Source organism: Anopheles coluzzii, chromosome 2 (genome assembly GCF_943734685.1).
Source record: "Anopheles coluzzii chromosome 2, AcolN3, whole genome shotgun sequence".
NCBI classification, from domain to species: domain Eukaryota; kingdom Metazoa; phylum Arthropoda; class Insecta; order Diptera; family Culicidae; genus Anopheles; species Anopheles coluzzii.
In genome coordinates this window covers 28,580,242-28,594,244 of record NC_064670.1, presented here as the reverse complement: position 1 = coordinate 28,594,244, position 14,003 = coordinate 28,580,242, and the positions used below count along the sequence as shown (strand labels likewise).

The following is a 14,003-nucleotide window of genomic DNA, read 5'->3' as shown; positions in this document are numbered from 1 at the left end:
CCTTGAAATAACTGTTATTATTTTTTTAATACAGAAAAATCCTTTGTATCACAAAACCATCAAAAGTAAATCATGGCAAATTTTAGTCAAAACGACGAACTGTACAAACAACAGTGGAAAAAGGTATACACATATCTTGTTTCCTTAGTTATGAAAGGAAGATAATTCATAGAATAGAATACATAACGTAAATGTTGTGTTGCTTTGCTTTATAAATCAACAAAATCCTTCCTCGTCTTGGCAATATATCCTATACAGCGGCATCAGCATTATCTTCTTCTTCTTTGGCTCAACAACCGTTGTCGGTAAAGGCCTGCCTGTACCACTTGAGGAGTAGGCTTTCAGTGATTTGTGGATTATCCCCCCATAGCAGGCTAGTCAGTCCTACGTATGGCGGCACGGTCCGTTTGGGGCTTGAACCCATTACGGGCATGTTGTTAAGTCGTACGAGTGAACGACTGCACTATGAGACCGGCTGACAGCTATATCAAAGTGTACAATTATTATCATTCAGAGGAAGAGGTAATGTTGTTTCACCCTATAAAGACTTACTTACTTACTTACTTTACCGGCACTACAACCGCTTTGCGGTCTTGGCCTGCCTCAGGAGTGTCCGCAACCGCTCACGGTCTCGCGCCTTCGTCTGCCAGTCCGTTATCCCGGCCTTAATGACGAACGCCTCCACGCCATCTTGCCACCTCAATTTGGGCCTACCACGCCAACCTCTGTCCTTGTGGACGGCCCTAAAAAGACTTTACGGGCTGGGTCGTCCGTTTCCATGCGTATAACATGGCCAGCCCACCGTAACCTGGCGAGCTTTATTCGCTGTACGACAGTGAGGTCGCCGTACATCTCGTATAGCTCGTCATTATAGCGGCTCCTCCATTGTTCTTCCACACATACCTTCTGAGTATCCTCACACAAGTATCCTTCTGAGCATCTTCCTCTCGAACGCGGCTAAGAGGGTTTCGTCAGATTTGGACAGTGTCCATGTCTCAGAGGCGTATGTGAGTACTGGTACTATATAGGTACTATATAGTCCCAGCTTCGTCCGTCGCGACAGGTTCTTGGAGGTGAACTGATTTTTCAGGCTGTAGAATGACCGGTTGGCAGCCAGCATCCTTGCGCGCAACTCAGCTTCCATGCTGTTGTCGTTGCTGACCTTTGACCCAAGATAGGTGAATTGTGGGACGACTTCAAAAGTGCGTTCACCTATCTGCACTAAAAGACTAAAAACACTACATAAAGACTAAAACAATATAAACAACGGCAACCATCCATCCGATCCACCCATCGACTAAATATTTATTCATTTTTGTCGTCTTTGCTCTATCCCAATACACGAATGCAAAAATGTTTGCTATCACTTTACTTCAGGTAATGTTCTAACATTCCTTCTTTCGTACGTTAACCCCCAGGTACGTCATCACGACGCTGTGTGGCGAGGAAGCCTGCCCCTGCCCAGACGTTGTCATCACGGTACTGTTCTGGATCGGGTACTTCAACTCGACGCTCAATCCGCTCATCTACGCCTACTTCAACCGGGACTTCCGGGAAGCGTTCCGGAACACGCTCCAGTCGCTGCTGCCCTGCTTCGTTCGCCGCAGCCCGTACGGGCACAGCGTCTACTACGTGTAGTATTAAGTGCATACCCGTAGGCTGTAAGGAAACTTCCTCTTTCATTTCGGCTCCATTTTTCCTCTTTCGTTAACACACACACACGCATGCTATCGTACTGCGTTGGAGGGGACGCAAACACTCGGAGAAAAGGGTGTATTTTTTTGTAGTTTTTGTTGTTTCTGGTATGTCCTTGCGCAAACAAAAAAAACAAACAAGTGAAACGTAACAAATCCTCCTTCCCAGTGGATCAAGTGTACCATGCGTGATGAATGTTCTCATCAAACATTGTGCGCGCTGTACTTCTGTACTCACGGGTAGCTTTTCTCTACTTTATCAACCTAACAAGGTAGCAACCGCATCCTTTCCCATTTTCCACTTCTTCCACCGAATCCACCCGCGCCCAGGGAACAGTGTTGATAAGCTCTGCGGTAAGCTTTCGCTCCACAGGGTATCATCGCGCTGATCGTGACTGACACTTTGTGCTGCATAATTGAACGGTTTTGCTCGAAGGAGGCCAGCCCAGCCCGCACCCTGCTGTGAGGTGTCACAAATTCGAAATGGGAAGCGAGCAACAAAATACCCGCAGCAGAAAAAATGACAGAAAAAAAACCGAATGATGTCTGCGTTGTGCTGATTCAAAATCGAATTAGACAGATGCTGCTGGGGTGTGCTCCTGTGTTTGGGGACACATTTGGCCCTCGGCATTGGACACGGCAAAGAATGGCGCACCATCGGCGATACAGCCCGGCATAGTACGGGGGCGAAATTGGGTAAAAGGCGAACACTGTTTGTTCACTTCCCTGCGCGGCAGATTGTGTCAGCTTTGATCAATTCGTGCGACTCTGCCTATGGCGGGACACAAATATTGACAAACAGTGTGTATCGGATGTGCGGGTCAGAGGGGGAGAGGGAGGTTGTTTGTGTGTATCGAAAGCTTGCAATCTTCGGTACACAATGTTCATTGTGTACACACACACACACACAATTACACAGACAGAGGAGGGGAGCCACGCACGGAAAGCAAACACACGGAAGGTGCAAACGCTTTCAGCGTTATTTACCCATCGGCTTTCGGTTCCCACCGGGGCCGGGGAATTGGCTACCTGTTGTTGGTGAATGTTGCTTCCACCGTACCGGGATCGTGAGCAACCTCGGCTGTGCTTTTACGGTCATTTGCAGGATTTTTTTTTGGTTGCGACAGGTTCCTATGGTGGCTTGAAACTTGCACGACCAAACTTGGCAGTAAGCGGATTTTCCATGCAACTAGAGAAGGAACGATATGGTTTAAGTTCGACATGGTGATGTTGATTGCACACATTCGCATAGACAAAAGCGTCAAGGTATAAACGCACAAATCGAAATTGCATGACTAAAAGCAACAAACAAAGCCCTGTTAACCTTAGTTAGAGACAGCTAGGTTTGCTTTTACACATTCTATTGGGGGAGGAATGTAACTATCCCTAAAAAGTCTCACCGAAACGGTTGTAGCATCGACAGAGTTATTTTCTCGTTTTTGTATTGCATTTGTTTTTCTTTCACTCGATCCCTCGTACAAAATGATATTCCCAGTTACTGTCGTCTGCGCTGCTGTTGATGTTCCCGCTGGCGAAACCGGGCGCCCACGTACTTAGACCGCCCACTAGTGTGAAATGTAGCAATAATTGTAGGTGTTATTAAATCCACCTCTTCCTTTGCACCTTCCGTTTCGGTATGGTGATGGTGACGAATGAGGCAACAAAACGAGATAAAATACAGACGGCCCCTACAGTAGATGTAACACTAGATGTAACTGTTTAGCATGCCGGTGTGTCTGACAGCAGAGGAGCGGCGAGCGGTACTCGCAATATATCAAAATCTAGGCAGAATAAAATGAATGAATTTGGTAGGTGTTCATAGGTGCACAGGCAAGGATGCGGGATTTTTTGTGTCACTAACGAAAAACGAATCGATGATAGCGATGAAGCTGTTAGGTAATATACTATAAAATTTAAAAGAAAGCTTTGTTCCATTCTACGCCAAGCAGTACCGTGTGAGCTTTTTTGAAAGCAGTAGTGCTGAAATGTTTCACAGCAGAATTATCGTTTCATGCCGTTTCATTTCTTGAAATGTTTCATTCTACGAACAGAATCATCTTTCTGCCGTTGAAAGCCTGCTAGCTGTTCGTGATTTAGTACAAAGCTTTGTAAAGAAAGGTGTTGATTTGGACTCGATTATTTGTTTTATTACTAGTTAAACTGAACTGTGAATTATGTTTTGCGTGAATGTTGTATTTTTATGTGACAATTTTGAGGTTCGTATTTGAGATGCATTTATCCTGCGGAAATTATGCATTAATGCCGATTAAGCGTCAGTTGTTTAGAAACACAAGATGGATCAATGTTCAACGTTTTCCATTAGGGAACAACAATGTTTACTCATTTATTTTACAACAGCAATCCAAAACCGACAATCCACCGCATTAAGGTCGCAATGTGTACAGCTAAGGAATAAGTTTCATAAGGTCAGGCTGGAGCTGTCACTTAAAAGGAGCTAAGTTTTGTGATATTTTGTTGTTATATTGTGCAAAACATAGCAAGCAGAGTTAGCCAAGCAAACAACAGTAATGTGTGTTAGTTGTGAATACACGTAGCGTACAGAAGCTATGTACGGAACAATTACTTTCCTCCCAAAAAAACGGTTGAATAATATACAGAAGCAGGTAGGGCGATGTAGGAATAACATAGCTGAATCAATTTCACCAAACTAGTACTGGTTACAAACTTTCAAGTGAGATAATTCCTAGCTTAAACAATGAACAACGGGTAATTAAAACATTCCGCACTGCTTAATGATGGCGTTGATTAATAACAACAATATTAGTTTGTGAGTGTGTTTGTGTGCGTGAAATGTTTTGTATATAGTGTAGCCATGTATGCGGATGACCTTGGCTAGATACGTATATTGCGGTTAAAGAGGGTTAAACAGAAACAGAGCGAATGTCAAGGTTGTTTTTCACGTTATATTAGCTGACCAGTCAGTAAGTTGACGGTCAACACCATTCACCAGATGACTTTGGGAGCCTATACACATGAGTAGCGTGTATAATGAACAAATTAGTCGGCAAGATGTTAAACTAACAACCCGTACTGTTAACTATATTACATGCTGTGGTTGCTGCTAAATTGCCACAGTGAAACCATATCCCCGCCCTTCGCACAAGAATACAAAACCGATATTAATGCAACAAAAGGCAACTGATGATTCACACACCTAGTTAACGACGATGGATCGCTGTTTGGTGTATGTGTTGATTTTGTATGTGTAAGTGTGTGTGTGTATATGCGTGTATCTTTGTGTGCATGTGTGTGTGTGAGTTGTGTATTTATGACGAGTGGGATAGAGCAGACGCTAGCCGACTCCCGTAGTGTAGTGTTGTGGAGAAGCTTTTTGAAAATTATTTTAATGACAAACTATTTGTAAGGATTTTCTGCGCTGATCAGAATATGATTTCCGAATAGATGATTTAAAAACATACATTTATTTCAAATATGAACGTTTCGTTGTGCGCCCTCGCTAAAGGCAATTCTGAATTTAAAAAAATTAAACTCTGCTCCGGTTTGCGTCTGCGGCGGAGGGAAAGAGTAGTTTGCTGTATATCGAAATTGCTGTGTGTGATGGAAACAAAAATATAGAAAACACTCAACAGCAAATCTGATTTGAAAGGTTACGGAAAATCGTCTGCATAAGCACTGATAGACCTGCTATCGTATCGTATCTCTGTACCGTACACAGGCTCTCCCAAAATAACAATAAACACCCACAGCAACCATGAATAAAGACTGTCGAAAATAGTAACCAAAACTTGATACGTATTGGAGTGCATTTGCAGAAAGAAAATGGAATTGAAATTCAAAAGATTAAACCGCCTTTCTCCTCTCGATGGAGGCGCCTGGTGTGCAAGTGGAATGACAAATATTTGTTCTAGTATGAGAGACATTGTTTGTCCCTTTACTAGTAACCAGGAAAGTAATGCAAAAATATAAAACAATGTAAAATTATTATTGACTGAATATGTTTAACATACGTTAAACAATGAACATTCAGACGATTAAATTCAATCATAAACTAACGCTTTCGACCAACGCCATCTATGTGTGAGATCTTAGACTATTATGAAAAGTCTGTTATACATATACAGTTTATTTTGTACAGTGAAAACGATTGCCTGCGAAGCCATCCGTTTAATGAACAGTTTTTTTTAAATCAAATAAGCATTAAACTGAATTATAAAATACGCTACATGCAGAAAACAAAAATCAAATGTGATATTCTTTCGCGGGCTCTTTTCTTTAATCTTATCGCGATATTAAGCAAGTTCAAACAAATCCCGATGATTATCGTACGTTTACATCGTCATGATCATTTCTGTTTTATTCAGCGAAACGCACCGTCAATTCAACGTCACCGTCAATTCAAGGAAAGGGGTAAGAATACAAAAATAAATAAATACACTATATCCTAATCCTAAACCATAACAATGTTTTCAATTTCATAATGAGTGCTTTTTCTGCTTTTCTTTTAGCTCTTTCACAATTTTGTACGAAATAAAAGCAGCTTCTAACAATTGCGACCGTACCGCAACAGGGCGAGCATTAAGCGTCAAGTGAACCGCGTGTTCGCGTACGAATCTATCAGCTGTCTGTTATTTTTCTTAATTAAATAAATGCATCCATCTCGCTTCAACATGTTACTGTTAGATTCAAACATTGCTACGCTGTTTTTGCGATCTTTTTAGTATTGCGCTTAGAGTCTTTCCCACCCGCATCACCTTAGTCTCACTCATCATGCGTTTGCTGCAGTTGTGCAGCTTCACCTTTCATTCAACGCTTTCGTCACCCTCTCAATTGGAATTAAATCGAGAACAAACATTCGAACGCAAAAACCGATCGGTTAAATACAACCAAGTTTCGTCAAATCGATTACAGAGGTGTATCTCTTGATTGGTTGGTTGTGAATTTTTGTCTGAATCTGTTTTGGATATAGTTGCTTGCCGTTTTGTTTCGGAAATGGTACACCTTCTTAAGGATAACATTTACACCAGACAAAGTTATCTATTGTTAAGCATTAATTGTACGACTAGACCCATTAACACTACGTCTGCCTGTAAGTGTACGTGTTTGTGTGTGTGCGTGTGGCCGCTGTGTTGTGTATTGTACATACATTTACTAAGAATATCCGCCATTCTGCTTTGCTTCGTCCCACACCATGTGCCCATTATCCTCAATTCGTCTCTCACAATGCATTCAATGCCAATATAGGTGTGTTTTTTCTTACTTTTTTCCGGAACGATCGTCCCACATCACATTGCTCAACCCAGAATGATCAAAATGACTCACAACGCCGTGACCACTGCCGCACACATACGCACCCCTCTTTAACACATCGGTTAACTTGGTTGGTTTGGATCTTGTTCCATATTGTTGTTTAAATTTCACTCTACATCCTACATATTGTGTAAGGGGAAGGAAACAGTTTTGATTGTTGAACGCCAGATTTGTTACACTTTGCCGGTTTAATTATGAACATGAGATACACATCAAGCATGTGGCCAGCTTCTTTCACTCCGAGCTCGCTCACCGTCAATGAGGAGCGTTGGGGCAAGGAGGAAGTGGAAACGGAACACTCTTAGCTCAAGCATCTTCGATGAACGCTCTTTTATCTTTTGCGTGCATTTGAACACCTTTATCTATTTTCTTTAGTTTCGCTCCTTTTTCCCCTGCTTTCTCGCTAATGTTACCATCTCTGTCTCTCTCTCTCTCAGCAACGCACTCAGTGTGATGCCACCCCATTTACCTGTGCCGTATCGTCCAGGCGCTCCGTTGCTGTGTGTAGATTGCATGCGAAATGTTTACGTTTTTACGAAATTTTTATTACTATCTTTAGTTTACGTGTATTCGGTGTTTTCTGGCGCATGGTAACACGCTGCAAAGGAGATACTCACACTCACTCGTACACACACACACACATCCGGAAGAAAACGGAACGGTTTAGAATTGGATGGTTTCATCCGATTTATCTCTATATTTGCATTTATGATGAATAGTTTTCCATCTCCACCGCGCCCCACCTAGCACGATCATTCTGATTGTTTGCTCTTCCGCTTCCGAGTATTTTACAACGAGCTACACTCACACGCACTCCAGTGGCCACTGCTTGATGGCAGAGTGGCGGCCACTGCCACACGCATACACGTCACCCCATTCGCTCCCCGTCGCGTACACGCCCGCGCGCATTAATCCCTATGCCGTTCGGTCAAGAGTCAAATTGTAGAGCCAGTATCCCCGTGCGGAAGCATCCGAGCATATTCTCTGTTAACAGCACACTTTGAAGGTTGGGTTTGGTTGCATTTGCATTGGTGCACATGCATGCAAACACATTTACAAACGATGTTTGGTAGGTTTTCTACACTCTACGGGTGAACTCAACGGAACGAATAAATGAGACAAGCTGTTGCTTCGTTTGGAATACAGTCGCACATCGTAATGTGAACGAAACTCCAACAAATGTTGGAAACATCTATTTCTTTTAGAGGAGAAGTATGTATATGTGAGTGTGTGTGATGGATGCTATGTTGTCATCTATGTTCGATGCTACTGTCTGTAGGATATAAAAAAGAGCTAAAATGACTTTCAGTTCCAGTAACGATACACGTGTTTCGTTTTCAGAACACAGCACGATTAAACTATTCAAGACAGCATATTTCGTACTTCAGTGTTTTGCTCATTCTAGAAGACTGCCAGTCAAACCGCTCTTCATAAGAATTCGTTAGAAATCAAAGTAATGATTTCACAATACATCGTTCCTCGAAAGCCCTACACACAATGTAGCTACTTTGATATGTGATGTAGTACCACGTACATCGCGGAGTTGACCGATCCATTACCATGCACCGTAGGAATTGTACATCAAACGCAATATAAATAATAGAATTCAGCAAATGTTTTGCATAATTTGCTCATGCCAAATCTCTACTGCTAGCGATGCAACGTACACTAAAAAATCGCAATAGGAAAATGGACGATACAAGAAGCACTACATCTGACCTATAGTTCGCTTCGCTTCAGTGTAAATGAATCGGAACGAGTTCACATCGATTATATACATCTTTTCATCGGTCGAACAATGAAATGTTCCTACCGGAAGCTATTTTCTTTCACTCTACAATTCCTACATTGTTTTATCAAACCCAACGATTTGCTCTTCGGTCCACTACGTCATGGCATGATAGCTATCAAATGCGGAATGGCTCAAAGGAGTACGCTTAACAGGCTAGGGGTGCCACTTTTGCTTTACTTTATAGTACACTTAATATTGCTTTTCTGTATTATTCCAACACTTATCGCTTTACATCGTACCGGCATGTACGATCAAGATGTGCCGTCGAGCGATGCACTTGCTGGTTGGTGTGCTGCGTTACCTCCCGAGTTGCCAGTAATGCACTTCCAAGACAAGTGCATCGCTTTCTAGCCGGTGGTATGTTTTCCTTTTATTATTGAATTTAGTTTTCTCGCCTTTTCTTCTATCTTCACTTTTGGTTCATTTTGTTTCACGTTTTACGTTGGCCCACTGACTGGCTATAGAACAAAGAATTTACGTTTGGGAAGCAGCAACAAAGGACTTTGCTGGAACTCGCCGACAGTATGCTCACTCAACGGCACATCGATGTCAGTTGAAAGTTGCAATTAGCATCTGCATTTCACAACAAGCATATCGATGCGTTGAAAATTTGACCCATTCGCAACCAATGTTTGGTTGGATGTTGTGATTTCAGCGTTCAGTTGATATGTTTCAAAATTCAATCCTTTCAGCACGGTGCCGATACTTGCGTGAATCCTGCTTCAATCACAGCTCCACTGTTTGCTGTAACGCATCGGAATCAGTTTTTGGCAATTTCCCGTTGAGCCGTAAATTGAACGCGACCGATGCTTTCGCCCCCGCAACCGTGTGCCAACATCAGCATCACAGCTGCATCGTACGGAAATCGGTATGTAAATTACAGCCGAAGTACATGAACCCGCTGGCAATTACAAGCAAACAAACGGTGTGCTTAGCCTCCGGTTGCTCGCAAGACTATGATGCAACGTTAGGGTGCGTCTGCAAGCGTTCAGCAGAAAGCTTCGACGAGATTGCGGCACTCCCTACCCAAAATGACACCGTTCCAAGTAGCCAACGATGAGATGTTGATCTGTATTTCATTGCCATTACATGCAAGCGCTCGTCCCACCGCACAGGGCAGCAGTTCGAGCCGGTCACGGGGCTGATTTAGCGCTCTGGTACCGTTTTCGTCCATGTCGATGTCAATTAATTCGTCCAACCGTCTCCTTTCGACAGGCGAAACAGCTTGTCTTTAGCTGGGAAAGGCAGCTGCTGCTGCTTCTACCGTGGGATGGAATGCGTTCGCATCGTCCCATCTGTTGCATCGTTGCACCGTGCGAGCCAATCGGAAAGCAGGTCGCCGTTGAACACGACGTGGGTGTAATCTGCGCGATCATCAATCATCGCCAGCGTAAAGGATAGGAACGTTGTTGGACAAAATTCACCCCCCACCCGAGCCCAACAGTGTGTACCAGGGTGCGGTTTAGAAATTGGAAGCACAAGATGCAGCATTGATTCTTGGCATGCCGTCAACCTTCGGTGAACCGAACCGTTTCGGGAGGGGTAATAATTAAGCGTAAAGATTAATAAAACATACAAGCAACGTACCTTTCTTTTTTGATGAATATCTGCTTTTTTTCTACGCGAGATGCCTGCTTGTGCTCAGTGGTTCCAGGGTCCACCACTGAATCTAGTGTCACCATTTTGTGCATTTTTAGCATCTCACTTTTTTGCCGCTTCCATAGTTGCTACTCATTATTTAATCTCCCTTTCATCTCGTTCATTCTTTCATGTCCATTACGGCTTTTGTGAAATATGATTTTCTGTTTCCATTTCACTACTTCACTTTGTAATACATATCATGTGTTGCTTATTGTATTTTTCCTTCATTGAACATAATGGTATGTTTACTTCCGTTTTGTTTTCTAATTCTTCCTCAGTTCATTGTCCACTTATAACACACGCGCACACACTTATCAGACCAAACTATTATGTTATATCATTATTTGCCTTGCTTCTTTGTTTTAAATCGCTATGAGACTATCATTCCACTACCACTTGGCTACATGGATTCATTGCAAAATGTGTCTACTATCGTTTTTGATGCTAAATATTAACATTCATTTCCGATCACTGGCTTGTTGTCATTCTGTGGATGTATTTATTTATTTATTTATTTTTTATTCGCTTTTCTCTAATACTCTTCTGATTCTATCCCTTTTGCTACTCTACACAACGGTGTCTGAAGTACAATCTACGAATTCTTACAAACAAATACCCGCATTGAATAGTGTTATACGCTCTGCATGTGTGTGTGTGTGCGTTTATGTGTATTTTGAAGAATGTATTTCAGAGTCCACTGCCCGCTGGTACGTATGAATGTTTGGTGATAAATTGATCTTACTGCTATACGATATATCCCACCTGTCTGCCGGTTCACATTTCCACTTGCCTTTCCATTGTGGGACATTTGTAGTGAGATTTTTATGGCCATTTCTACACCAAGATTCGTTGCACTTTCGAGCACCTTCGAGAGGCGTGGGAGCGCATACCACAGCTTAGCCCTGCACTGTACAGATCATTAGCAGCACGGTTCGCGGTTCGTGCGGTAAATGTAGCATACACTCACACACACATACACGGGTTGGATAAAACTGGCAGCGATTCGGCAGCGCGATATAGGTGGCGTAGGTTGGGGGATAGGAAAGGGCCAATGTCCAATGCGCTTGCTATTAATAAAAGCACCTATCTGCCTACATTCCGTGTGCGTACATTCGCACTATGCCCTTTTGGCTTGACAGATGGGCAAAAGGGCACTGTGAGCTGTTTGTTGTTGTTTTTTGTGTCTACTGGCGTTAAAGATTCACACTTGAGTAGGAGCTAATTTTGGGAAGTTTTGGTTGGCTGGACGCAAGCAGAAAGTCACTATTGGGGGAAATAGCGTCAACAGATAGTAGAGCAAAGTCAGATCACACATTTGACGGTATGTCGTCACGAGTAAGGGCAAAGCGTTCTCAATAACGAATCTCATAGCTGGACATGTTTGTTCAAGGGTAAGGGCATCGGTTTAAAGTCATTTAACTGTACGCATTTCTTACAACTTACAAATTTTTTGTCAACATAGGCATAGGTAACAGTCAAGACCACGACTGGTCTCGTAACAGTAGCTAATAACTAGTAACAGAAGAAGAAGAAAACAACTACGCAACTAAACAGACTTCGACCTCGATGAACGGCACAATAAACTATCCGCTAAAAGGTAATAAATACATAACCAAGCAATAGAATCCGACGCATTACAAACTCTTAACAGCTATATAGTGTACAGTAACAAAAACAAGATAGTAACGTATCACTTGGTAACGACTGCTTGTGACGGCTGGCTCCCCTTTCTGCTGGGCTGCAAACGGCTTACCATGCGGCGTACCTTTTGTCCGGGGGTCTAGTCTTCTTTGGCATGTATTGCAAACAACAGTGCCGCACGGCTGGCTGGTGTCTGGACGCGGTCGGGCAGATCTCGCTCGGCAGCGCTCAGAACAAACGGGTACACTCGGTGGCCTCAGCATCGACGTCATCGTACCGCCGTTACAGACTTTCGCCGATCTCGCTGTGGAACCGATCGGTCTGGGACGAGGGCCGCAGGTAGCTCTCGGAGTAGACGCTCTTCGCCCGGCAGTCGTACCGGAGGCTCGCCCGCCGAACGTTGATGTCCAGCGGAGACGTTTCCCGGCGCCACCAGGCACAGAACATGCAGTCGAGCGTGTTCCGGAACGCTTCCCGGAAGTCCCGGTTGAAGTAGGCGTAGATGAGCGGGTTGAGCGTCGAGTTGAAGTACCCGATCCAGAAGACCAGCGCAACGACAATGTCCGGATTGGGGCACCGGTCACACAGCGACGTGATGATGTACCTAGTGGGTGGGCGGTGGGCGAAAGATGGAGTAGATGTGGTGAATTTATTGTTTTACTGGGCTGTTTGACGTACTGTCGTGCGGGAGTTACAGGTCGGGAGGCGTTATTTATTGTGCAAGCCTTCAATCAACCTTCGCTACACTGGTAGTAGCCAGGGTTAGAATGAAGTAAGCTTAACCACAGACGCTTGAAGGTAAGGTTTCAGATGTTTAAACTTCAAGTTAACCCCAAATTGGATAAATATTTACTTGGTGTGCGTTTGCAATCAATCTAAATTGCACGCTTTGAATATTGCAGAACAATATTCGTTATGGATAGAGTAAACAGGAATCATTAAATTGATTAAAAGCCGAGCTACTGTTGCTCACCGCTATGATAAGATCTTTGGATTGATTTAAGGCCCTACGGATATGTTATTCAGTTTTCAGATATTTTTGCTGAATATGCAAGTACAAAACGCCTCACGCTAGGCAATACAAGGTTCGAACTGTTTGGAAGGTTGCCTACGCAGAACCAAACGCATCAACAACACCACTTACCAGAGGAAAAACGGAAGCCAGCACAGTATGAACGTTCCCATAATGATGCCAAGCGTCCGGGCAGCCTTGTGCTCTCGCTTCATCTTTATCAGATGCCGATCCTTGGTCGGCGTCTGCTCCGCGTCCACCTCGTGCAGCGTGAGCGTCTTGGAGGAACCGCTGCCACTGAGCGCCTCGCCATTGGTGCCGCCGCCGCTGCCACCACCACCAACGCCCCCGCCCGTATTGTGCTGGTGCATCAGCATGGCAGTGCCCTGGCGGAGGGCCAGCTGCTTCTCCTGTCGGTTGGCCTCACGGAATATCTGGAAGTACGTGAACACCATGATTGTGCACGGGATGAAGAACGAGATGGAGCTCGAGATGACCGCGTACGGTTTGTTGACAATGAACAGGCAGCTGTCCGGGTTATCGAGCACCTCCTGCTTGTGCTTTTCTGTAGTGTACCAACCTGCGAAGGGTACAAAACGATTTTTCATATGGCTGTTATGAATTATTCAATTACATTGCTTTTGGGTTGTGGTTCATTTACAATTGTGATGAACAATGTTCGTTTCCATGTCACTTCACAGAATACGTCAAGATCGTAGGCAGGTGATAATCGGAAAATCCCAAAACTACTGCCCTTACTGGGGTTTCCGTTTTCCTAGCAAAGTTGAGTCGTGTCTCCGTGCCACTAATGTTGCTCTGTGGCAGAAACCAAACTTCTATGTTGACCTTTGACATGCTTCATTAGCATCGTCGTCTCGTACATAATGAATGCCTTTTGTGGCACACCGTCCCAAGCGCATTTCGTACCTTGTGT

At 43.8% G+C, this 14,003-nt stretch overlaps 2 protein-coding genes across 8 annotated transcripts in view; one reads left to right on the top strand and one right to left on the bottom strand.

The window, feature by feature from the left end:
- LOC120949796 (octopamine receptor beta-3R-like) overlaps window positions 1–5,460 on the top strand; it is a 60,411-nt gene extending 54,951 nt beyond the window's left edge. For all 3 annotated transcript variants that reach the window (XM_040367314.2, XM_040367309.2, XM_040367310.2), the window contains one exon: window positions 1,419–5,460. In XM_040367314.2, the coding sequence (XP_040223248.2) occupies window positions 1,419–1,638 (220 nt within the window). In that variant the 3' untranslated portion in view covers window positions 1,639–5,460. The remainder of the gene's footprint in view (window positions 1–1,418) is intronic.
- A 533-nt stretch (window positions 5,461–5,993) lies between these two features.
- LOC120948871 (octopamine receptor beta-2R) overlaps window positions 5,994–14,003 on the bottom strand; it is an 89,118-nt gene continuing 81,108 nt past the window's right edge. For all 5 annotated transcript variants that reach the window (XM_040365668.2, XM_040365671.2, XM_040365669.2 and 2 more), the window contains 2 exons: window positions 13,202–13,649; window positions 5,994–12,661 (listed from right to left, as the gene is read on the bottom strand). In XM_040365668.2, coding sequence (XP_040221602.2) covers window positions 12,340–12,661; window positions 13,202–13,649 — 770 coding nt within the window. In that variant the 3' untranslated portion in view covers window positions 5,994–12,339. The remainder of the gene's footprint in view (window positions 12,662–13,201; window positions 13,650–14,003) is intronic.